The 23791-nt window shown below is 52.6% G+C and overlaps 1 protein-coding gene and 1 long non-coding RNA gene across 7 annotated transcripts in view; both read left to right on the plus strand.

Annotated features, from left to right (window-relative positions):
• Positions 1-916: 916 nt before the first annotated feature.
• LOC125090913 (uncharacterized) lies at positions 917-5622 on the plus strand. The gene is made up of 3 exons (XR_007124519.1): positions 917-1030; positions 2351-2499; positions 5261-5622. It is a non-coding gene; the product is annotated as an uncharacterized LOC125090913 (long non-coding RNA).
• Positions 5623-5710: 88 nt separating this feature from the next.
• DTX2 (deltex E3 ubiquitin ligase 2) overlaps positions 5711-23791 on the plus strand; it is a 36654-nt gene continuing 18573 nt past the window's right edge. For 2 of the 6 annotated variants that reach the window (XM_047714130.1, XM_047714135.1), the window contains exons 1-4: positions 5711-5865; positions 7034-7199; positions 19575-19931; positions 22066-22702. In XM_047714130.1, the coding sequence (XP_047570086.1) occupies positions 19664-19931; positions 22066-22702 (905 nt within the window). In that variant the 5' untranslated portion in view covers positions 5711-5865; positions 7034-7199; positions 19575-19663. Of the gene's footprint in view, positions 5866-5971; positions 6115-7033; positions 7200-14739; positions 14807-19446; positions 19468-19574; positions 19932-22065; positions 22703-23791 lie in introns of those variants that run through there. The other 4 variants (XM_047714133.1, XM_047714132.1, XM_047714131.1 and 1 more) reach the window with 4 other exon arrangements.

Consider the following 23791-nt stretch of genomic DNA (forward strand, 5'->3'; position numbering starts at 1 on the left):
TTCCATTGCTAACAACCACTGTGGCCCTGGTCTTTGGGGCAGTTTCCTACCTCACACATCCTGTGGCTCAGTCCTTCCTGGGTTTCAAACTTTGCCTTTGGGCTTCCTGGTAGTCAGGGGGAAAAAGGAAATGAGGTTGCTAAAAGGGACCAGGCTGGGCAGGGTGGGTAAAAATCACGATTGCACAAATACAAAATGAAAATGTGTCCAAGGTCCAGTAACTCCTTTTTTGAGGGAAACCGCAAGATGTGAAAACCAGTTCAAAGGAGAATCTGAAGACTTACATAAAGATAATCAGGAATGCAGAAATGAATTTGCTGATGGATGCAAACTTGGCTTCCTCCAAACGGCAAAAATCAATTGCATCTTCACAGAGGGGCTGGGAATCCTTTGCAATCATTTACATTACTACAAGCTTTCTACAATATGCAGAATACCTTAGGGGTATTTAATTTAAATACCTTAGGGGTGCCTGGGTGGCTCCACGGGTTAAGAGGCTGCCTTTGGCGCAGATGTGATATTGGGGGTCCTGGGATCGAACCTTGAGTCGGGGTCCCTGCAGAGCAGAGTCTGCTTCTCCTTCTTCCTCTCCCTCCCCCCTTCTTCTGCCTCCCCATTCGTGCTCTCTATAATCTTTAAAGGGGGAAAAAAAAAAGTAAAAGAGTACGCAAGGCAGGCTTTTATAGAATCAGATAATCTGGAAGGTTGCTAGAGGACATCAAGTCGTGTTTTTGCCCATGTCCAAGACTCACACTTTTGCCTGATGGGTGTTAGATGTATCAGGCATTTTTAGCAAGAGATTCTAAGCAGCTCCTAGGGACTAATGGAAGTTTTGGCGGGGGTGGGGAGGATGGACACCACCAGAAAGATGACTCTGTCTCTCGGTTGCAGGGGGGCTCTTGCCCTCAGCCTTTAGGAAACCTGGCTTGTCCACACAACACCCTGAGCCCTGTCTTGAGCAACTCCGGCTCCCAAACCAGAATGCCAGAGTATTAACTTACAATGAGAACGACTGCGGCAGAGGGCAGAGGTCGAGTGAGATTGCCCAGTGTTAAAACAAACTTCTCGGATGAATTAGCTGAGTACATCCGTTATTTCAGACTCGCAGCAAGGGAACCAGCAAAAAGGACAAGCCAGCTCAGAACATGTTCCAAGGGGCCAGGACTGACATAATATAATGCTTTAGGGGCTTCACTCCTGGGACTGCAAAGCCATCATGCCTTTGTTGGCTGTGTAGGTCACACCTGGGTCCTGAGCGGGCACCGTTGCCCAGAGATGCCAGGTGCTGTCTATTAATCAGAATTAATGAGCCAGGCAGCTGTGGTTTCTAATCAGACAATCCCCCCAGAGTGTCAGATGGAAGCCAATTAGCTGAGGCACCAAGCAACAAAATTCTGCCTTTCCAAGCAAAACATCAGAAAGTACTCGAGCCCCTCAGCGGAGAGGCCGGGCCCCCGAGTCTAGCCTTTTCCCACATTTACGCTGATCTTTTCTTGTTCCCGGGTGAGCTGGGGGCCGGTTCCAGGATTGGGACCTTCGGAAGCAGTAAACCCTGGTCCCTGGAGTGGAGTCTGAGGACTTTCTGGGGGGAAAAAAAATTAAGTTTCTTTGGCCACCACCTCTCCCCATTCTGTGGCCAAGAGCCACATTCTTTCTCGGGCCACGTCATTCATTCTCAGTTGCTAGGGAGCCTTTGGAGGCCTATGGGCGATGGCACAAACTCCAGTTTTTGAGACATGAAAAACAACAACGACAAAAACAAAGCTCCCCTTCTGGGCAGACGGTTTCGTTAGGACAGAGAACCAATGCCAGGAATGTGGCAGCTCCTCTCCTAGGAACACTCTACCCGGCATCCCTAACCTTCCCTTCTGTACTGTGTGTGTGTGTGTGTATGGACGGCGGAGGGGGGGCACGCTCATATTTTTCAAACCAACCACACAAACAGGTGCACATTCTCTACGCTCTATAAGTTCCTTTTTTTACTTAACAATAGCCCTTGGCCACCGTTCTATTAGTTCCTGTGACTCTTCCTCATTCTTCCTACCAGTGTTCCAAGGTCATTTAACCATCCCCCTACTGCTTCCGGTCCTTTGCCACGGACATTGGTTTAAAGTTCAGTTTGCAAGTGGCCAATCCCGTTTTCCCTCCTTTCCAGCTCCCCTCGGACATCCCGGACATCCCGCTGCAGCCTCGGAACACAGCACACTCACTCCCTCCTACCTAAAAATTTAAAGTCCGTGCCCTCCCTCCCTCTCCCCCCACATTCTTCCTCTTGCTGTTGCCCTATTTCGCTTCTTTTCACGACCCAAACTCTTTATTTTTCCCAAATAAAAATAGTCTTTCTTTTCAGGTTATAAAAAAGGAAACTATTCTTTGGGACACACTCAAATGATCCAAGAAGAGTACAAAGAAAGCGAAAGTCACCTGCTCTCCTGCTCATCAGACGTGACTGTGTTGGCTAGTGTCCTTCCTGGTACATCCGGTCACGGGCGACCTTACGTAAGCAGCCTCATTCCGCACATGCCAGTACAGCCTCTTCTGCCCCCTGCCCTGATGTGTGCCACACAAAAGTTGTTCTTGGAAGAGCGGGCTGCACTCCTGGACTGCACAACCTTCCCAGAGTGCATCTACATGCTCGAGCCCATGATTCTTGTGGAAACCAGTCCAGTCCCCAGTGGCCTTCCTGTGGCAAAGCTGGAGGTTTGGGCGCATTTCCTGAAGACTGCAAGATATGACAGAGCCCAGAACTGGGAGGCAGGGGCCCTGGGATCTGGAATAGGCACCCCTCCCCGCAGACTACCTTGTTGGGCCTCTCAGAAGGGTCTGTCACCACTGGGTGCCGCCTTTGTGGGACATTCTTCTTGATTCTCTGCCACCACGCTCACGCCGGGCTCCCCCCACAGTCCAGCCTGCTTTCTGGACACTTCTAGGTCTCCTCTGTTCTTCAAAGTCAGTGTTCCTTAGCCCTGGACCCACCTTTTCTTATCTTCCATAGTCTTTCCAGGTGATCTCCATCTCATTGCCCGGGACTCCCGAATCCCTATCTCTACCCAGATGTCTGGATTTGCTTGCCTCCCTACCGCACACCCAACTTGTTGACTGAAACCCCCCTCCCCCTTTTTTTTTTTTTTAATATTTTATTAATTTATTTGACAGACAGAGATCACAAGTAGGCAGAGAGGCAGGCAGAGGGGTAGGAGGGAAGCAGGCTCCCTGCTGAGCAGAGAGCCCAATGGGCTCAATCCTGATCCCGGGACCCTGGGATCATGACCTGAGCTGAAGGCAGAAGCTTAACCTGCTGAGCCACCCAGGCGCCCCTCCCCTCCCCTTTTCTTTCCTGCGCCACCTCAGGGGAAGACACTCCATGCACCCAGCCTTCCAGGCTGTGTCCTACTTCCTGCTTCTGGGAAACTTCTCCACCTTGGCGTTGCCCCTGGCTCCCATACTGGTCCCAACCTGGGTAGCCCCATCCAGCCACCCTCAGAGCTGCAGCTCCTCCTGCTGTCCGAGTTTAGATGTCCTCCCTTTTCCAGAGCCTAGGTTCCAGAACCTTCTGAGCCCAGCCTGCCACCATTGTTCTGTTTAGAGCTGTGGGTGTGTGGTGTGCGCAGTGGAATGTAGGAGACAATAGCTATCACTCAAGCATTTCACTGAAGAGAAAGGAAACATTTAAGAGAACACCTTTTCAGGGTGGGAAGGCTTTTCTAATGCTTCAGACCATTTCTTCTGCTCCACCCTCCCCGCCCCCACCATGCCCCAACGAGGCCAGTCACATCGGGCTGCTCAAGTCTGGGCTTAGACACGACCAGCTCTGCCAGTTGCTAGCTCTGTGACCTTAGACACATCGCTTAAACTGTCTCAGTGTCCCCATCTTTAAAATGAGGATAACAAGAGGGCACCTGGCTGGCTCATTCAGTACAGTGTGCGACTCCTGATCTCAAGGTTGTGAGTTCAAGCCCCATGTGGGGCGTGGAGCCTACTTAAAAAAAAAAAAAACAAAAAAACAGGCTGATGTTAGTACCTACCTCATGCAGAGGATTTACTGTGAGGTGATGCATGTTTAGTGCTTGCCACATACTAGGTGCTTTGGAAATGTAGATGGTTTTGGCTCAGAATACGGAGATTCTGAGAGAAAGGATATGTCCCCCTTCCAACCTGTAGCCACTGCAGTCACCTAGTGTAAATCACAGCTAGAAAGTCACCCTTCAGTTCTAGAAAGAGGGCTGGCATCATGGGGGAGAACCTGACTTTGGTGCCTCCCCAGACTCAAGGTTTATATCCTCAAAGTCGGGTCCTGGGTCATGAAGAGTCCTGGCCTATGGTCCCAGAAGAGGGCCGGCCACAGGCACTCCTTCCCCGGTTTCACTGACTTTGGGTGGATTAGTCCCCTTCTCTGGCTTCCTTTTCTTTCTTTCTTTTTTTTTTTTAAGATTTTATTTATTTATTTGACAGATCACAAGTAGGAAGAGAGGCAGAAAGAGAGAGAGGAGGAAGCAGGCTCCCTATGAGGCAGAGAGCCTGATGTGGGGCTCTATCCTAGAACCCTGGGATCAGGACCAGAGCCAAAGGCAGAGGCTTTAACCCACTGAGCCACACAGGTGCCCCATTTTTTTTCCCTTTTCTATAAAATAAAGTTTTGAACTGAGTGATGGGGGTAGCGGTGGGAGGAGATGTCTCTTCCTTAAATCCCTGATGAAATCTGAGTGACATTATATTATGTAAAGATACTCAACTTTAGTCCAAGATTCAGAGAAATCCAACCCCCCTGGAACTGTGTGCAAGATTATATGTGTGACCTGTATGTACACGGGTGTGAGCATTTCTGTCTGAGCATATTTTGGGAATAGCTTTCTTTAGCTCTGTAAAGGAGGTCTGTGATCCCAGAAGAATAGTTACCATCCTGGTTCAGGCCTTCTATCTGGACTACAGCAACAGCCTCCAAATTGGTCTCCCTGCTCCTTTCTCTGTCCTTTAAACCTATCCTCCACCTACCACACAGGGTATCCTTCTAAACTGCAACGCTGGCTGTCATTCCCTTGCTTGAATCTTCCTACTGGCTCTAGTTGCCTAAATTCCTTGCATGGGCATTTAAAGACAATCATGATCTCACCAAGCCTGCTCCCCACGCTCATATCCTGGTGCATTCTAATCTATTTTCTCTGTCCTCAACCCCTCTGTGTCGTCTCCTGCCCTGGCCACAGGGAACGTTTCTCTGCTTCCTGAATGCGTCAAGCACTTTCACAACTCTCTTCCTTTGCAGGAACTTCCCTGTACTCCATCTGACAAATCCTGTATGTGCCTCAAAATCCAACTCAGGCGTCCGACCCCTTTGTGATGTCTCCTTGACACCTCCCCCAAATTAACCACACCCTTTGTGCTCCAGCTCTTGTGCTTAAACACATTTATCCCACTGAACTGTGATTACGTGTTTGAGTGTCTGTCTCCCCAGGTAGAGATGAAGCTCTCCAAGGAGAGAAACCAAGTTTCTGACTCATGTTTTAATCCCCAGTGTCCAGCACAGGGCCTGGCACTACGTATGTACGGTAAAGACGATCTAAAATGAGTCAATAAGTTAATGAAATCAGTGAGTGAGCAGACTAAGAAGGAAGAATGCATACACCTGAACAGGTGCGTGTTGGGTTGGGTCCCGCCCCGCCCCGCCCCCAACCCACGGAACTACATTTCCCAGAAGGCCGCGCGTCCGGCGCATGCGCACCCTAGCGCTAGGAAGCTGCGACGCCGAGTTTCACTCTGGCTACCTCCTCAGAGTCGGAGCTTCAGTCAGAGCCGTGCCCAGGCCGAACCCGAGCTGTAGCCCGAGCGCGGCGGTGCCCTCTGCTTGCCCCCCCGCCTTCCTCAGCTTCGGTGAGAGGGGCGGGCAGGTCACTTGCCTGTCGCCAGGGCTGGGGTCCCGGGGACGCGGGGGAGACGGAGCCGAGCTGGGACCGGAAGGGGGCGGGCGTGGGAGTGAGGGAGGGCTGGGCCGGGCCGGGGAAGAGCCCCGGGGTGAGGTCCGGGGGGATTGGGAGGACCCGCCGCAGGGCTGGGGCAGCAGGAGGCGGCAGCTGGGGAAATCGGACGCGCTGGCAGCTTAGGACAGGACTAGGTGCGAGGGTGAACGCCCGGTGGAAGGCGAAGGGCTGGAAGGGGGAGGGGCGCAGACCCTGGGAGTTTGGGGCGGTCGCGAGGAGGGTACTCCTTCCCAGAGGACGGGGGTCGAGGCGGTAGGGATATTGTCACCGAGCTGCGTGGTTCGGGGTGTGGGTTCTGTTGGGCTCTGACTCCGGGTGGACGACTCGCTAGAGCCCGGGGCTGTACTTTGGAAGAGTTTGCCCCCGAACTCCGCTTCCCTCGCCTCAAGTAGCGGTCACCCCTCCAGGAAACTCCTGTTTCTTGGGGCCCTGGGTTACTTTTGAAGGGTGCATAATGTATGTTGAAGAGGGTTTAGAAGACGCTCTTTTCTGAAGCCGTCCTTTCGTGTGCTCCCCGCCCCCCCCCCAAGCCAGCTGCTCTCCTCCACACTGGTTCCACTCCCTAAGTGCCAGTAACAATGGAAATAGTGTGTGCACAGGCGCTTGGACCGTTAACAATTAACTCAGAATATTTTTGCCTGCCATCCTGACTCGTCTAGAGTTCTGTAAGGCGGACTTTCTGGGAGCCAAAGTCAGGCTTTACCATCGTGCTCACTATAACGAGGTCTCTTGTTCATTCGCTGTGTGACCTTGGGCAAACTTTTACCCTCTCTGGTGTGCTCATTTTCCTGGATGCTTACGCTGTACACTGGCTTATGAAGTCTGTTTAGGCCTTCCCATGAAAGAGCTGAGATGTTTGTTTTCCCCCTCCGTCGTCTTGATTATTGAGCAGGTAGAGAGGGAGACTGTTGCACCTTTTGCCCTGCCCAGGCTGTCGGAAAATAAATCCGGTGGTTTCCAGTCCCCATCCGCAGCGCACAGACCCAACATCTGTGCATTCGTTTTCACTGACTGCTGTTTCTCAGTTTAAAACCTGATCATCTTTTTCCTTGTTGGCAAAGGTGCCCTGGAATTTGCCTGGCCGCGTCCCCCAAGGCTTTCCGATTTGCTCAGTTTCTGTTGTTTGCGTTTTCTGTCAAGATGGGAACTCAAACAAGTCATTCCTTCTAAGGATCTAGTGTCTTCGTCGCGAAGAGACCGTTTGTGCTGGCCCTCCAGAGAGAAAAGGTAAGAGCCACGGGGACTTCTCATTGCTGCCTTCTGGATCTGGTTTTTCAGTAGAGGGGGTGGAGACCGGGGAGGGTAGAATTTGAGGCCTTCGCTTTGAAAGTCAGCCTTGGGAGTCGAATGTTGATTGCCAACGGTCTCAAATAAAGTCAAGTGCTTTCTTGCCAAGGGCTTCTCCTGTTTAACCAGTCCTAGAAGATGCTTTCCACAGTTTCCACTCAAGGCATGCTTTACGGGGTGAAGGACGCAAGTCATGATTTCTGCATCTGAACTGGAAATTGGTATTTCTTTTGTTGCACGAACAAAACTGGGTGCCTTGTTTGTGTCAAGCCCCATACTCAGTGGTGGGACACCCTGATGAGCGACAAGGGCTCTGTTACCTTGGAGGTCATCTTTGGTGGAACAGACAGACGGACCGTAGACGGTGGAAAGGTGTTGGCGGTGTGCTGTGTGTTGAGGCAGAAGGAATCACAGGGCAGAGCCCCAGCCCCCGGTCCGCTAACCCCATTTGTTCAGGAAGCGGTAGGAGGGAAGGTTCCGGAAGAGGATAATTAAGGTGAGTTGTGAAGGAGTAGACTTGAAAAGGAGGGGAGAAGCCCAGCAGAGGAGTTGGCGTCTGCAGAGTCCGCAAGTTACCTGGTGCGCCTAGGCCACCGGAAGTAGCTCCGTGTGGCTGGGCCAACTAGGGCTGGGTGTGGGGTCGAGGAGGCTGGTGAGATAGGCAGAGAGCTGAGTGTGGAGGGTTTTGTGGGCTGTGCCAAGGCTCTAGGGAGCAGGATTTTAGCAGAATTCCATGAGGGCATTTTAAACGAGCTCACGGGCTGGAAAGTATGGGATGGATTAGACCGGGTTATGCTCTTTGTGACTCTTAGCTTACACCACGCCAGCTTCTGATAGACGGGGAGTTAGACATGAGACGTTGCCTTCGGTTTGCTTATAGCCGCCTTGAAGAGATAGAATGGACGTAGAGAACCATACGGGGCAGACAAGGGCTGTGGAGGTTGATAAGAGGGTGTTTTCTTTTAGTTGGGTGCCTTGAGGCATCATGGCCATGCTGTTTAAACTGTTGTTTTGTTTTGTTTTTTAAGATTTTATTTATTTATATGACACAGCGAGAGAGCACAAGCAGGCAGAGCAGCAGGCAGAGAGAGAGGGAGAAGCAGGCTCCCCACTGAGCAGGGAGCCCAGTTCGGGGCTGGATCCCAGGACCCCGGGGTCATGACCCGAGCCGAAGGCAGTTGCTTAACCAACTGAGCCACCCGGGCACCCATGGCCGTGCTATTTAAACTGGGTCTTGGAAGTATGGGTAGGGGAGGACGAGCGGCCAGGTGGGCAAATTCTGCATGGAGCCAAGGCGTGGAGGTGGGACAGCTGGGTGTATGGGGGGAGGAGGGGGGCGTTGTCACTTAAACTGTTGGGGACAGTTGGGTTGGGGAAGGGGAGGTGTAGACCAAAAGAGGGTACTGAAGGCAAGCGCGCTAGCAAATACTGGTGATAGGGAGGGACCAGATCGCGATGGGCTTTCAGTGTCAACCCAAGGAACTTGAAATGTGTTCTGGAAGTATACTTCGGGAGGCTCGGTCTTGCACGTGGCTCTCAGGTGGACCAGGAGGGACCGCTGGAGAAGCCACTTGGAAGAGAATACTTACCAGGGTGAGAGGCATTAAGGTCCAAAGCCGATGCCGGCAGCAGGGGCTGAGGAGATGAGGAAAGAGGAGAGAGCAAGCCATGGCGGCTGCAGGGCTATCAGGGAAAGGTGGTGAAGAGCTAGAAGTCCAGGTTTTTCTCCTAACTGCCTGGGGCAGGGACTCCGGGGGTGGGGGGGCAGAATTAGGAAGGAAGGTGAGTCAGGCTTCAGACATGGAAGGTGCCCAAGGGGCCAACAGGAATGGGGCCACGGGCCCCACAGAAACTGGGTGCCAGGGCTAGTGTTTGGCGCTTGGGGTAAGATGTTTCTTTTAATGTTTACCTTGGGTAAACACAGAGCTGGGTTAATTCACACTCATCACCATTCACGCGTGGCTTGCTTTTATTTCTTTCCTAAGGGATTTTTTTTATTTTTAAAGATTTTATTTATTTATTTGACAGACAGAGATCACCGGTAGGCAGAGAAGCAGGCAGAGAGAGAGGAAGGGAAGCAGGCTCCCTGCTGAGCAGAGAGCCCGATGCGGGGCTCCATCCCAGGACCCTGGGACCATGACCTGAGCCGAAGGCAGAGGCTTTAACCCACTAAGCCACCCAGGCGCCCCTCCTAAGGGATTTTTAATGAATGTAGCCAGCGCCTGCGTTCCATTGACCCAAACCAAAAGCTTGAAAGGAAAGTATACGTGTATACTTTGATCTTTCTCCCCGTCCTGAGCTAACCAGTATCCCCTTGGGGTAGTTTTATCATACCTGTGTGTTTCTAAGGGAAAAAAAAAATACATGGTTGAGATTTATCTGAATTACTGCATGTCGTTGTCTGGTTCATTTGTTTTCACTGCCAAGTAATCCCGTGGAGTGAACACACCACAGTCATGCATCTAATCTCCCGCTGATGGGCACGGGGTTGTTCCTAGATTTCTGCTGTTGCAGATGTGCTGCTCTGGACATTTCCAGGCACATCTGTACCACATGTGCAGGAAGTGTTCTTGGGTGTGAACTTCGGGGTGACAGTTTGCTGGGTTATAGGGTAGATAAAGGCGCCGCTCTCACGGACAGAGCCAGACTGTTTTCTCAAGTGGTTGTACCAGCGTGTGTGTTCCCGTTCCTGCCGTCACTCACTACAGGCCGACTCTATTTTTGCCGACGGAATGGGTATAAAACGGGATCATTGGGATTGTGATTTCTGTGTGCCTGACCCTGACATGGGATAAAAATAAGCTCATTGGCATTCGTGTTTCCTGTGAAATATTTGCTCGCGATTTTTGCCAACATTTTGTTATGTACTGATCGTAAGGGTTCTTTACAGATTCTTGATTTTGATCCGTTTGTTCATATTGTGAATGTTTTCATTTTTCTTCTTGATTTAAGCCGTCTTTTGTTGAGCCATTCTTAATTTTAACATAGTGAAATTTTGTTGCTCGCTGTTTTCTTTTGTAGTCCGTATTCTATGTCGTGTTTATTTAATTTATTTTATTTTTTGTCAAGGTTTTATTTGTTTGTCAGAGACAACAAGCAAGGGGAGCAACAGCAGAGGGAGAGGGAGAATCAGGCTCCCCGATGAGCAGAGAGCCCGATGCGGGGCTCCATCCCAGGACCCTGAGATCATGACCTGAGCCGAAGGCAGAGGCTTAACAGACTGAGCCACCCAGCTGCCCCTCTGTGTCTCGTTAATACCTCTTTTCCTGACCTTAGTCCTTGCCTTTAGGACCCTGTGTCCTAGCGGAGGGCCAGGAGACACTTGGGCTCAGATGTTACATGGACATTGGTTGTTAGAAGAGCCCCCTTCTGGGGCGCCTGGGTGGCTCAGTGGGTTAAAGCTTCTGCCTTCAGCTCGGGTCATGATCCCAGGACCCCGGGATGGAGCCCTGCATGTCTCTGCTCGGCCGGGAGCCTGCTTCCCCACCCGACCTCCCGGCCTGCCTCTCTGCCTACTTGTGATCTCTGTCAAATAAATAAATAAATAAAATCTTAGAAAAAGAAAAAAGAAGTGCCCCCTTCTGCCTGTGGGCAGGAGTGGGTGTAGGAAAGATTTCACAGGGTGGAGAGCCTCAAGCCGTAGTTCCTCCTAAGTTGCTGGGGAAAGCCGTGTCTGTAGAGGGAGAGGCACTTTCCTACTTTTTGACAGAGAAATGGAGTCAGAGGAGTATTTGTCTCAGAGAGTAGGTCCAGGACGGGGGCAGCGCGGTGATGGGTTGGGGGGCGGGGAGCTGTAGACTAACCAGTTAGTTTGCACGTCGTCTGTGGCCGGTTTCCCACTCTCGGGGCAGAGTCGCATAGTTGCCTCAGACACCCAGTGCTCTGCAAAAGCCTGGAACCTGTCCTCTTCGGCCCATAGGGAAGAGCTTGCCGACCGCTGTCGCGGGGCGTCACGGTAACTGCAGTAACCTGACCAGTGTGTCCCAGCCACCATGGTGGTTCAGCTGGTTGTTGCTGGATGGGTAATGAGTCTAGGTCAGCGCTGCAAATGTTGCCCGTTTTTCTGCTTTCCAGAAGCTGGAAATTTGGATTTTTTTTTTTTTTAATGGTGAATATTCCAATTTTTTTTTTTTTTAAGATTTTATTTATTTATTTGAGGGAGAGTGAGTGAGAGCATGAGAGAGGAGAAGGTCAGAGGGAGAAGCAGACTCCCCAAGGAGCTGGGAGCCCGATGCGGGACTCGATCCTAGAAGTCCAGGATCATGACCTGAGCTGAAGGCAGTTGCTCAACCAACTGAGCCACCCAGGCACCCAGAATATTCCAATTTTTAAACAACAGCTCAGTTTAAAAAAACAAAGCAAAACAAAAAAACTTGGAAACTGTGTTGGCGAGGAAAAACCTGTCTGGCTGGCTGATGTGTCCAGCATCAGCATACCCCTTGTGTCTTGGTGGACTCTGGAAACAGATTTGGGTTGCCTTAGGCCTGTGGATTCTTGGGCAGGTTGCTTATCTTCTCTGGCCTCCCGTCCTCATCTGTAGAGTCAAGCGAAGACCCGTGCCTGGGACCACAGGGCTTGAACAAGAACCCATGTAAAGTGCTCAGCGTGTGGTGCCTTGTAAGTCCTTGGTTGGTGGCCATTGCTGTAACTCCTGCCACTGCTTCCACAGCTCCCCATTTTGACCCCCTGGGGAGGCCTGGGGCCCAGGGCTCTGTCCTGACAAGCTGCTAGTGGTCACCTCGCTCCTAGCGGAGGAAGATCAGCGTAGTGGTTCTTGTGCGGGTGGAGGACGTTGGCTACAGGGAATTGAAGGTTGCTAGGGCCTGCCCCCTGCCTACCCCATGGCTTGATTTTTATGTATTTATATTGACAGCAGGGGGAGGGGCAGAAGGAGAGGGAAAAATACCAAAAAAAGCGCCCCCACCCCCGCTTCGGCACAGAGCCTGAGGTTGGGCACGATCTCACAACCCTGAGATCATGACCTGAGCTGAAATCAACCGACTGAGCCAGCCAGGTGCCCCACCTGTTGGCTTTCTGAACCCTGTTTGGAAGGTTCTGCTCTGACCTGCCCCTGGAAGGCTTAGGCGGGCACCCCCTAGAAGAGGAGTTGTCCCTTCCTGTCCCGCAGCCCCATGTGTAAGGGACAGATCAAGTGTTCGTGTCCTTGCGTCTCTCAGAAGCCTAGTACGCTCTGGGTGGCACTGGCTTGAGCGATCTGTTTTTGAGACAAAAGCCCCTTCTGCCGTGCCCGCCTGTTGAGGTAGTTCAGGGACGTGGATGGTCTGTTTTATGCCTTTTCTTGGAACTCAGAGATGGGGATGTGTCCTGGCAAAGAGGTGCCATGGTATTTCGCAGAAGTGTGCTTGTGAAACCGCCCTGGGGTCGTTAGCAGCCTTCAGAGTAATGGTGCTAAGTCATGGTGGTGGGGGTGGGGGGTTGGTTTATATTTATGGTCTTTTAAAAGTGCTGGGCAGGGGCACCTGGGTGGCTCAGTGGGTTAAGCCTCTGCCTTCAGCTCAGGTCATGATCTCGGGGTCCTGGGATCAAGCCCCGAGTGGAGCTCTCTGCTCAGCAGGGAGCCTGCATTCCCCCCCCCCCCGCCCCCGCCTGCCTCTCTGCCTATTTGTGATCTCTCTCTCTGTCAAATAAATAAATAAAATGTTAAAAAAAAAAAAAAGTGCTGGGCATTTGAAAGAGATGTGTTGCTCATAACGGAAGTAATACTTTCCCACTTTAGAAAATGTGAAGCGTTCAGGTAGGTAAGAAAGTCAATCCAGAGGCGGTCTACAGTTTCTCTTGTTGAAAGGCGGCCGGTGTAAACACTTAAGTGGGTTTCTGTGGAATTTCCTCTATGCTTCTCTTACCTGGTCAAAATATGGCAAGTATCTTTATGCCAGAGGTTTTCTACAATCTCCTTAGATAGAGTATGGGGCCAAGCAAGTGAACATTTCTAAACCACTCCATACATAGTAGCACACTTTTCTGGAAAGGGTTTAGCCTTCCCAGGGGTGGGAGGACTCCGTGTACTCTGGCAGGCATCAAGTTGTTGAAATTAAGCTTTGGGTTTTTTTTTTTTTTTTTAAACTATTTTGATAGGCAAAAAAAATAATGTCCCATTGTTTTAAATTTGCATTAAAAGCAACATTTCTAGTCAGGTAGGACATTTCTTAGCCGTGTTTGTGTGCAGGAGTGGCCTTTCCCGGGTCAGTGAGAAGGCTTCCTGCCAGGGCCCCCGGGTGGCTGGCTGCGCTGTCCCCGAGGTCTTGGAAGGTCATTCTCCGCGTGTCAGCTGGTGGGTGTGGAGTTTCAGGCCGAGCTTCTTGGAAAGGCCCTGAAGGAGAGGCGGCTTAGGAAATAGGCCGCTGGCTTCCCGTCCATGCTCCCCAGAACTCTTCCGTTCTGCAGGAGAGCATCCTGGGCCGCTGGAGAAGTGGGCGTGGAGGCCATTTCTGTGTCCAGAGCACACCACATTCTTGCATTTTACATATCAGTGAGCAGCTTGCCATCCCATTTGCAAATAGATTCCCTTGCTCATCAGACTCCAGGGAAAACCCATCCAGCCACCTGAGTGGGGAAGGTGATTGTCCCAAAGTCACCAAGGGTGGGGCATGCTTGTCTGTGCGTGGGTTCTGACTGCTATCTCCATCTCCCCTCGGGACAGTGGAGGGTGGGGGCCGGCCACTGTGTCTGAGTGGACGGAAAGGTGAACCACTGAGCCCAGGCATGCATGAAGCCAGTACCTATTTCGGTGGGCTTTGGAGGAATGGAATGGGGTCCTCACATGTTGGCAAGGTGACAATCACTCAGCCTGAGCACTGCCTTAAAAACCATACTCAGGGGGGGCACCTGGGTGGCTCAGTGGTTGAGCCTCTGCCTTCGGCTCAGGTCATGATCTCAGGGTCCTGGGATCAAGTCCCGCATCGGGCTCTCTGCTCTGCAGGGAGCCTGCTTCCTCCTCTCTCTCTCTGCTTGCCTCTCTGCCTGCTTGTGATCTCTCTCTGTCAAATAAATAAAATCTTAAAAAAAAAAACAACAAAAAACCATACTCAGGGTGCACCTGGGTGGCTCAGTCACTAAGCGGCTGCCTTCAGCTCAGGTCGTGCATGATCCCAGAGTCCTGGGATGGAGCCCCGCTTCAGGCTCCCTGCTCGGTGGGAAGCCTGCTTCTCCCTCTGCCCACTCCCCCTGCTTGTATTCTTTCTCTCACTGTCTCTGTCAAATAAATAAATAAATAAAATCTTTAAAAAAACCCCAAAAAACCCACACCCACCAAAAACCCAAAAGACCCAAAAACACCTCTTCCCAGAGGCCGCAGCCATTGTGGGATCCGCTTGTGTGATTCTCCCACCCGGAGGCCCACAGTTCGGCAGGGTGATTTTCGTTAAGATTCTCGTGCTAGCTCAGACCTTGTTCTAAAGCTCTTCTAAATCCTCTGCGGACAGGAAGACTCTGGGACACATGTAACTTTTTTGTGTGACAGTACGTCCGCGGTAGGACAGCCGCAGTCCTCTGTGCCTCAGCGCGGCGCCCGTGGACAGGATTTGCAGGTAAATCTGGCAAGAGAATGTGAAGGAAAGCAAGAAGATTTTTCTCATGGTCAAAGTTGTTGATATTTTTTAGAAAGTAACTTTGGGCTCATCCTAAGAAGTAATATGACCATTGTGGAACATTTACAGGTACACAAAGGGGTCAAACCAAACCAAACCATAATTCCCTCACTCCTGTTAACGTTTTAGAGTTGTTCCTTCCAGCCTTTATTTATTTATTTAAAAGATTTTCTCTCTCTCTTTCTCTTTTCTTTCTTTGACACAGAGAGAGTAAGTGTACAAGCAGGGGGAGTAGCAGAGAGAGAGGGAGAAGCAGGCTCCCCCACTGAGCAGGGAGCCTGATATGGGGTTTGATCCCAGGACCCTGGGAGCCAAAGATGCTTAACTGACTGAACCACCCAGGCACACCTTTTCTTTTCTTTTCTTTTCTCTTCTTTTCTTTTCTTTTCTTCTTAAGATTTTATTTATTTATTTGACAGAGCACAAGCTGGGGGAGCAGGCAGAGGGACAGGGAGAAGCAGGCTTCCTGCCCAGGAAACCCTATGCAAGGCTTGGTCCCAGGACCCTGGGACTTGGCGGCTATCCCCTGTGTGCCTGAAGGTGGATGCTTAACTGACTGAGCTCCCCAGGTGCCCCTAGCCTTTTTTCTTTCTTTCTTTCTTTTTTAAATTTAATTTTATTATTTAATTTAATTTTATTAAATTTATTAATTTAATTAATAATAAATTTATTATTTATTAAATTTTATTTAATTTAAAATTTAATTTAATTTAATAATTATTATATTAAATTGTTTTATTAATTTATTTAAGTTTATTAATTTTATATATAGAGAGAGAGCACACAAGTAGGCAGAGTAGCAGGTAGAGGGAGACGCAGGCTCTCCGCTGAGCAAGGAGCCCAATGTGGGGCTCGATCCCAGAACCCTGGGATCATGACCAGAGCTGAAGGCAGTCGCTTAACCAACTGAGACATCCAGGTGTCCCCTTCTTTCTTTCTTTCTTTCTTTTTTTTTTTTTTTAAGTTCTCTACCCCCTGTAAGGCTCGAGCACATGACCCCGAGATCAGGAGTCGCACGTTCTTCTGACTGAACCAGCCAGGTGCCTCAGTTCTTTATTTCTTTTGGCCTTAGTTCTCTCCCTCATAAAATGGGGGACACACCCTACCTTCAAGGGCGTTTGAGGGATGAGAGAGCCTGGAGGACCAGAGCGTCCCACAGTAGGTGCACAGTAAACGACACACCTTCTTGGCCAACAGCGGAGCGGTTGCTTTTCTGTGTCCTGTATTTCGTGTTTGTCGTGAGCATTACCCTAGGTCCGTAAGCCTTTTGTAAACATCTTTGAAGACTCCTATTCCATCATTAGGTTATACTGTAACTTCTTTAAGAAGTCCCTTATTGTAGGTGTTTAGTTCCAGATGGAGGCTTTTTTTTCCATGGCCAATTATAGCAATTATTATTTTCATAATTAAGGACACCCTCAGTAGCCCCTGTCATTAAGAGCCGAAACAAATTAGGTTTTTGAAGCACAGCTTCACGATGGCTGAGGTGGTTGTAGGGAGCGGGCACCTTGACACGGCCCTTGTGTGCCCGTAATTGCAGAGTTCAAGTGCAAAACTGGTGGGCGTTGCTGGGCCTCGCTTCAAATGTGCCCCAGGCCCCCGGGAGCAGAAGGTTCTCCTCTGTTTTGTCCGCTGGTGTTTCAGACCCTTGGGGATATTGGGCATTTGAAGAGCTGAAGCCCCAGCTTCGGGTCAGCCCTAGCTCTGCCCTCGGGGAGTTCCTGTTCCAGTGGGGAGACACACCGAAACCAATAAATGTAGTTGTTCGTGTTGGGATAAGTGCAACAGGCCGGGAAGATGCCCGGGGTGGGGTAGGGGTTGGAGTCGGCGCTTTTCTGGTGAGGGTATGGGTCAGAGGGCTCAGGAGAGGGAGCTGCTGCGGCTGAGTCTAGAAAGATGGGTGCATTCGCTTGGGTTCCTTGGTAGAGAGAGGACCAGAGTCTGGACACATGTAGCACCAGGATGAACAGATGGGAGGTGGTGGGCAGTGGCTTTGAATGTTCTGGCACTTGCTAGAGTTAGGCTGGACCTTAGGCTGGACCTAAGGAGGAGGCCGTGGTCTGATGAGGGACAGTAGCAGTTTGCCATGTCCTCTTCCTCTTGGGGTCTCCAGTACCCCAGCAGTGCCTGGGTGAGACTGGGCCCTTGGTGTGTGTTGGCCAGACGCATTCATGGGAACCTCAGCTGCTGTTCTAGCTGGTATCTCTCAGGCTGTCTGGCAGAGTTCTGCGCGTTGGTTCATCTGGGGATGCGCGGACATGCTGGAACATACCACGTGTGCTGATACACGCGCGGCCCCCGCTGCCTGAGAGACGAGTGATGCCTGCCAGGAGGTGCTAGGAGGAAAGTCTGGGCTCGGGATTAATGGGCTCTGAAACCAGTCCTGTGATTTGTACCTGGATGTGGTTACAGAGACTTCTAATTGCAGTCACGGAACTAATAAGCCAGCCCGCCCGCGGGCATCTCAGGTCTGATCCTCCTGAGTGGGAGATGTGCTTTCGTTGGAGCAGTCGGCCGCCCGGGCACCCGCAGGTGTGCTCCCGAGTTCTTGCAGGCCTGACTCATCCATTGCCGGCGTTCTTGTGCTCAGTGCCACCCCGGGCCACAGCTCCTCCCTCAGACTTGAAGGGTGGGGATGGAGGTCCTGGAGTGGGGGGTGGGGTGGCAGGGAAAGGGAGGGAAGACAGGCTTGGCTGCTCTGCTGTGTGCCGGGCCTATGCTGGGTGCTCTGTACAGAGATGGTGGAACACCAGTGAGAAGCACTGAGAACAGATGTTGGTGTCATCATTTTCAGGTGGGAGAAAGCAAACTGGGTGAGTTTAGGTACCTTCATCAAGATGATACAGGGAGGGGGTGCCTGGGTGGCTCAGTGGGTTAAAGCCTCTGCCTTTGGCTCAGGTCATGATCCCAGGGTGCTGGGATCGAGCCCCGCATCGGGCTCTCTGTTCAGCAGGGAGCCTGCTTCCCTTCCTCTCTCTCTGCCTGCCTCTCTGCCTACTTGTGATCTCTGTCAGTCAAATAAATAAAATCTTAAAAAAAAAAAAAAAAGATGATACAGCGAGTAGAGTAAGCCAGTGCCTGTTCCTTCTCACGCCACTGCTCAGATCTGCCTTCCGTGTGGGGCAGGTGTCTTGGGCCTTCTCGAAACCTTGGTAGTACAGTGTCGTCTCAGGGACAGCAGCAAAAGCCCAGGGTCCCAGCCTTGTTACCAGCTGTGTAAGCAAGTCACCGCCACTCCGTGGGCCTCAGTTTCCTCATCTGCAAGATGGGGAGACAGTTCAGTGTCTGTGAGGGGTTTGTGTAGAAATCAGAGCAGATGCTGTGACTGGGAACCCTGGGCCCTGTGGGCTGGGGAGGATTATGCTGTAACAGTTGACAGTGCTCAGGACTTCGGACAGGGTCTCCTCTGTCCTGCCTCCTATAAGTGGAGCCCGAGGTAGAGTCGAGCTGAGCTTTCCTGTCCAGGAAATGGGCATTGGAGCTGGGCTGATCTGGTTTGCTCTCTTTTGTCGCTTAGCTGTATTTGTGTGCCCTTCAGTAAGACCTTGATCTCTTTTGAGCCTTGTCACAAAGTGAAAGTGTCACTTTGTCAGCCTGTTAGGCATACACGAAACAAGTATATTTGGCATTTGTCACTAAATTGGTCCTGTTCCTCTGGTACTCTGGGGGCCTGCCACGGTACCGTGTAGCGCTCTTCTCCAAACAGCTGCGGGCTACTTCCCACTCAGCAGTGTTTTGAACTAATATGTATACAACACTTAGGACAAGGCCTCTGCCGGGGCTGGTAGTAAGACTGTGCACAAGGCAGACTCCCGGTTTACTGCTCTCTGGGGAGGCAGTAAGATCTGGAACGTCATCCTACCTGTGTGTGTCTGTAGGCATCAGAGTTCTGGTTGGTGCTGCAAGGGAGAAGCTTACATGATGGGCGGCCAGGGAAAGCGTCCCTGAACCACGCAGTCTGGGCCTCAAGGCTGAGTAGGCTTGACAGGGGCAGAGGATGGGCTGAGGTGGCCAGGACAGGAGCGTCTCCAGAGATGGATGCAAACCCTCTGGCCTGACCGGTGGCCATGAGGCCCAGATTGGGGTGCAGAGAGGCCAGGCTTTAGCATCTGTGAGATTGTAATGTTTAGCTAGGGTACCCTTCGCGGCTAATGATGCCTCCCGGGACAGCGTGGAGCCCTGGGCGGAGCTCGGACCGGGGTACTTTGAGTCCCAGCTCTGTGGTTGACCCTCTAGGTGTCCCCGAGCCCTCCCCTCCCCAGTCCTTTCATGTCTGTAGCATAGCAGGTGTCTCACAAACACACCTGCTTCGGACACAGTAGAGTCTCCACCGCACAGTGTAAGTGAGGGGTGGCCACGGCCTCAGCGCTCGAGGGATTTGGGCTTACTCATGAAAATGCAGGAGAAAAGGATACACTCAGTAGTTAGGTCAGAGGGAAATGACTGGTGAAAAGAAGCTGGCTGGGGATTAGCATCCAAAATTCACTCCACTGGATCTCCCTGGAGGTTTGAAGAGGCAGGAAGAATGCTTGATTGACTGAATTCTTCCTTGCTGCCGGAGCAAAGAGACGGGATCAGGTCCTCGACTCAGTGCTCTTAAGGTATTGGGGAAAAGTAATTGTGGAAAAGTAGAATTTTTTTGCCCCTGTGCTAAGGCCGACTCTCAGGGGACGCCCTGTATGTTGGTAACTGTTTGTCCTTTTTACAGGTCTTCCGGAAGCACTGGGCAATGACCCCGAGACTCCAGCCCAGAGTGGTCTGAAACCGTTTGGGAAAGCAGAGGGAGTTCTGGGGAAGATGGCCATGGCCCCAAGCCCTTCCCTGGCTCAGGTGTATGCCAGCCCCGCGGCGGTGGCCGTGTGGGAATGGCAGGACGGGCTGGGCACCTGGCACCCGTACAGTGCCACCGTCTGCAGCTACATCGAGCAGCAGTTCGTCCAGCAGAAAGGCCAGCGCTTTGGGGTGGGGAGCCTGGCCCACAGCATCCCCTTGGGCCAAGCTGACCCCTCGCTGGCCCCTTACATCATTGACCTCCCCAGCTGGACCCAGTTCCGCCAGGACACTGGTAAGACACTTTCTGCCTCTAGTACGCGTCCGAGTGCCCGTGTTGGGGTTATACATAGGAGTGACTCTCACAGCTTTGTCCTGTCCCTGAAACGCATCGGCTTGGGAGGCAGGTGCTGTGAATAGTACAGGCGCAGTGTGAAGAAGGTACTTCTCAGTAGTAGGGAGTGCCTTGAGAGCACCACGCAGGGGCCCTCCTGGACCCCCACCTTGTTTTCCAAACCCAGAAGGCCTGCTTCCACTGGCAGAGTTCGGAGGGTCTCACAGATAGGCCGGCATGGATGTGGGATGCTAGTAAGGAGGGCCCAGGAACGAGTCCTGCCGCCGCTGCACGTGTCTGTGTGACCAGGTTACATGGGTTACTGCACTCGCCCGTGCGCTCAAGGGGGCGCTTTTTGTGTGTTTTGATCCATATTACAGAGACTGGAACCACCAACTTCCTCCTAGAGCTGTGCCCTGTCCCTCTAACCCAGCGGTTCTCAACTGGAGGTGATTGTCCCCCAGGACACTTGACAGTGTTTGGAGACATTTTTGATGGTCACACATGCGGGGCAGGGAGCCACTGGCTTCTGACTGGTAGAGGCCGGGGATGTTGCAAAGACGCATAGGACTAGCCCCTTGCCAAAGAATTCTTGGCCCAGGATGTCACGGTGCTGGGACTGAGAAATGCCGCTCTGATCCCTGCACCAGGGTCCTCGGGAGTGCATGGGCTAAGGCTTCTGGTCAGCTGGCTGCAGAGGGAGGTCCCTGCCTTCCAGGTGTTTGCAGTCCACTGAGCAAGGCAGCAAGCAAGATGCATCGTGTGGAAATTGTGCATTGCATGAGGTCACAGTGGGTGTCATTCAGGGAATGGAGCCATAAAGTGTTGGGAGAGATCAAAGTTTGAACTCAGGTGGCCGGGTCACCAGGAAAGAATGAAGACAGGCCCAAGGAAGGGCAGGTTGTCCCTTGAAGGGACTTTGGCTTTTATGCTGAAAGGGGGAGCGCTGGGAGGATTTGGGCAGAGGAGTGCCCTGGTCTGATTTGGAGGTGAAGAGTATCCTTCCGGCTGCCATGTAGGCAAGGCATGGGCGGGGGGAGGGTGGCGGGGAGAGGTCAGGAGACCAGTAGAAACGAATTGTGGTGGTCATCTTTTGGCAAGTGCTGTTGGAAGCATGGCCCAAGTTCATTTTCTTCTTTTTCTGTGTAATCTTCGGGTTTGGCTTATTAATAGCATATAAGCCAACCACAGGGTGTTTCCTGACAGTTGCTCCTTGAGATATCAGAGGGAATGGGACATCCATGTAAGGGACTTATGTAACCATGAATAATGAGTCTTATAAAGTTTTAGAGACATAAGAAAGACTCACGGCCTAATACAAGGAAACAGCCCGAAAAGTTTTCGGCGTGGTCGTCAGCTCCCTAAGTGTCTGTGCGGAGGAGACCAGATGGGAGGAAGTGCACGGCCACATAAGCCGTGTGGTCGGCTGGTCTTGATCGCCGGATTATGGATGGTTTAATTTTGGTTTTGTTTTTGTTCCAGTTTTTTTTTTTTTTTTTTTTTTTTAAGTGGGCTGCATATTCTTCATCACTAGAAATATTTTGAAAAACCCTCTGGAGTCTGAGCCGTAGCTGTTCTTTGACCCAAGTTCCCAGCATCCCCCACTTCTGCTGAGGAACACAGGGCCCCGTTCTGCCACGAGAGCCCTGTGGGCCCAGTTTTTTTCTTCTTCTTCTTCTTCTTTTTTTTTTTTTAGAGTTTATTTGAGAGCGTGTTTGAGTGAGCACAAGCTTGGGGGGAGGGGCAGAGAGAGAGGGAGAAGCAGACTCCCCGCTGAGCAGGGAGCCCGATGTGGGTCTCGATCCCAGGACCCTGAGATCATGACCTGAGCTGAAGGCAGACGCTCAGCCAACTGAGCCGCCCTGGCGCCACCCCCCCACCTAGTTTCTTCACATAGAGGGAGCTTTCTGCCCCTCCTGCCCCAGATGTGGAAAGCACAGCCGGTGCCAGCCTCAAGGTCAAACGGCAGCACAACCCTATACACACTGTGACCACACTGGTTTATTTTGGTTGTAGGAAGAGAATTTTTAAACGCCTTCTCTTTTGGGGGGGCTAGCAGGTTCACCATTCATGTATCCTCCTCCTTTTCGAACAGGCACCATGCGGGCCGTGCGGAGGCACCTGTTCCCCCAGCATTCGGCCCCTGGCCGGGGCATCGTCTGGGAGTGGTTGAGTGATGATGGCTCCTGGACGGCTTACGAAGCCAGTGTGTGTGACTTCCTGGAGCAGCAGGTGGCCAAGGGCAACCAGCTTGTGGACTTGGCTCCCCTGGGGTACAACTACACCGTCAACTACGCCACCCACACGCAGACCAACAAGACTTCAAGCTTCTGCCGCAGTGTGCGGCGCCAGGCGGGAGCCCAATACCCGATGACCACCATCATCGCTCCCCCAGGCCACACGGCAGTCGCCTGCTCTTGCCATCAGTGCCTCAATGGCGGTGGAACTGGCCCGGTGTCAGGCCGCTACCGCCACTCCATGACCAACCTCCCCGCGTACCCTGTCCCCCAGCCCCCCCACAGGACCGCCATCGTCTTTGGGGCCCACCAGGCTTTTGCCCCGTACAACAAGCCCTCGCTCTCTGGGGCTAGGTCTGCACCCCGGCTGAACACCACCAACCCCTGGGGTGGGGTGCCACCCTCCCTGGGGAGCCAGCCCCTCTACCGCTCCAGCCTCTCCCACCTGGGACCGCAGCACCAGCCCCCACGACTGTCCACGGCCGGTGGAGCCAGGTATCGTGTCGTGGAGGGTCAGCTTGTCCACCCGCGCGCCATGTCAGCAGGCTTGGGTTTCTGCTTTTATTCCGCTGGGAAGACGCGCCCTCGTACCTGCAGGCCTGGGCCCTGCCTCCTGGCTTCTCCCTGCAGCGGCTTCTGGTGCCCAGGGGCCGGCCGTCCACAGCTCTGCCTTGCACAGAGCCCGCCTGAGCTCCGGTGCCTCAGTGCCGGCGGTTGCCTCGTGGGTCTCGTTCGCTCAGCGGAGTCCGGGCTGATGTAGAGCCTGGGGGCTGCTCCTGCGGGCCGCATAGCTCTGCTGTGGGCCTGAGGACGTTTCGTTGACCCCTCTGTGCCGGGCACCGAAGACACAGACGTGGAGGGTGCGGTCCCCGCCAGCTTGGCCCGGGGAAGGCTGGGAGCCCAGTTTGGTGCTTCACCGTCGCTTGAGCGGAGAGCAGTGTGGCGGGTGTGTGGTGGGTGGCCACGGGTTGCTTGCACGCTGGCGCGGCCGGCCCAGTGTCTCGTGGAGCTCTTGCACCTGCGGGAGGATGGGGAAAGGAGCCCCACCAGGACCGGAGGGCACCGAACAGTCGGGGTAGCCCTGGGGTGGCCAGTGGGGTCTTGTTCCTGGGGTGGCGGGAGACCTGTCGCCTCACAAGGAGCATCGTCAGGGCGCGCGTGATTGAAGGCATTGGGCTTGGGGGACATTCAGAGACTGCTGAGTGTTAGCCGGGAGGGCGGGGGGGCTGGTTTCTGAGAGGGTGACTGGTGACTGGACATGGGGCCTGTCCCAGGCCTGTGGCTGCTCTGCCTCGCCCCCCTGTTGGGTGGGGCTGATGTTGGCGTCTGGCATCTTTGAAAGCTGGGTTTCAGAGGACTCTGTGGGCTTCTGTACAACACGGCGACTACTGCTGTTCACTGAGTGCATATAGCTGGGCTGTGTGAGTGACGGCAGTAATCCTCGCAAAGGCCATCTGTCCCGAGCTTACGGGGGAGCACACCAAAGCTGGCAGGGGCCCCAGCAAGTGGCAGAGCCGGGATTCAACCCAGGGCGCAGAGCAGGCCATGAAGGACCCACGGAGATCTCGAAGCTCTCTTAAAGGT

Source organism: Lutra lutra, chromosome 18, assembly GCF_902655055.1.
Source record: "Lutra lutra chromosome 18, mLutLut1.2, whole genome shotgun sequence".
Classification (NCBI taxonomy): Eukaryota; Metazoa; Chordata; class Mammalia; order Carnivora; family Mustelidae; genus Lutra; species Lutra lutra.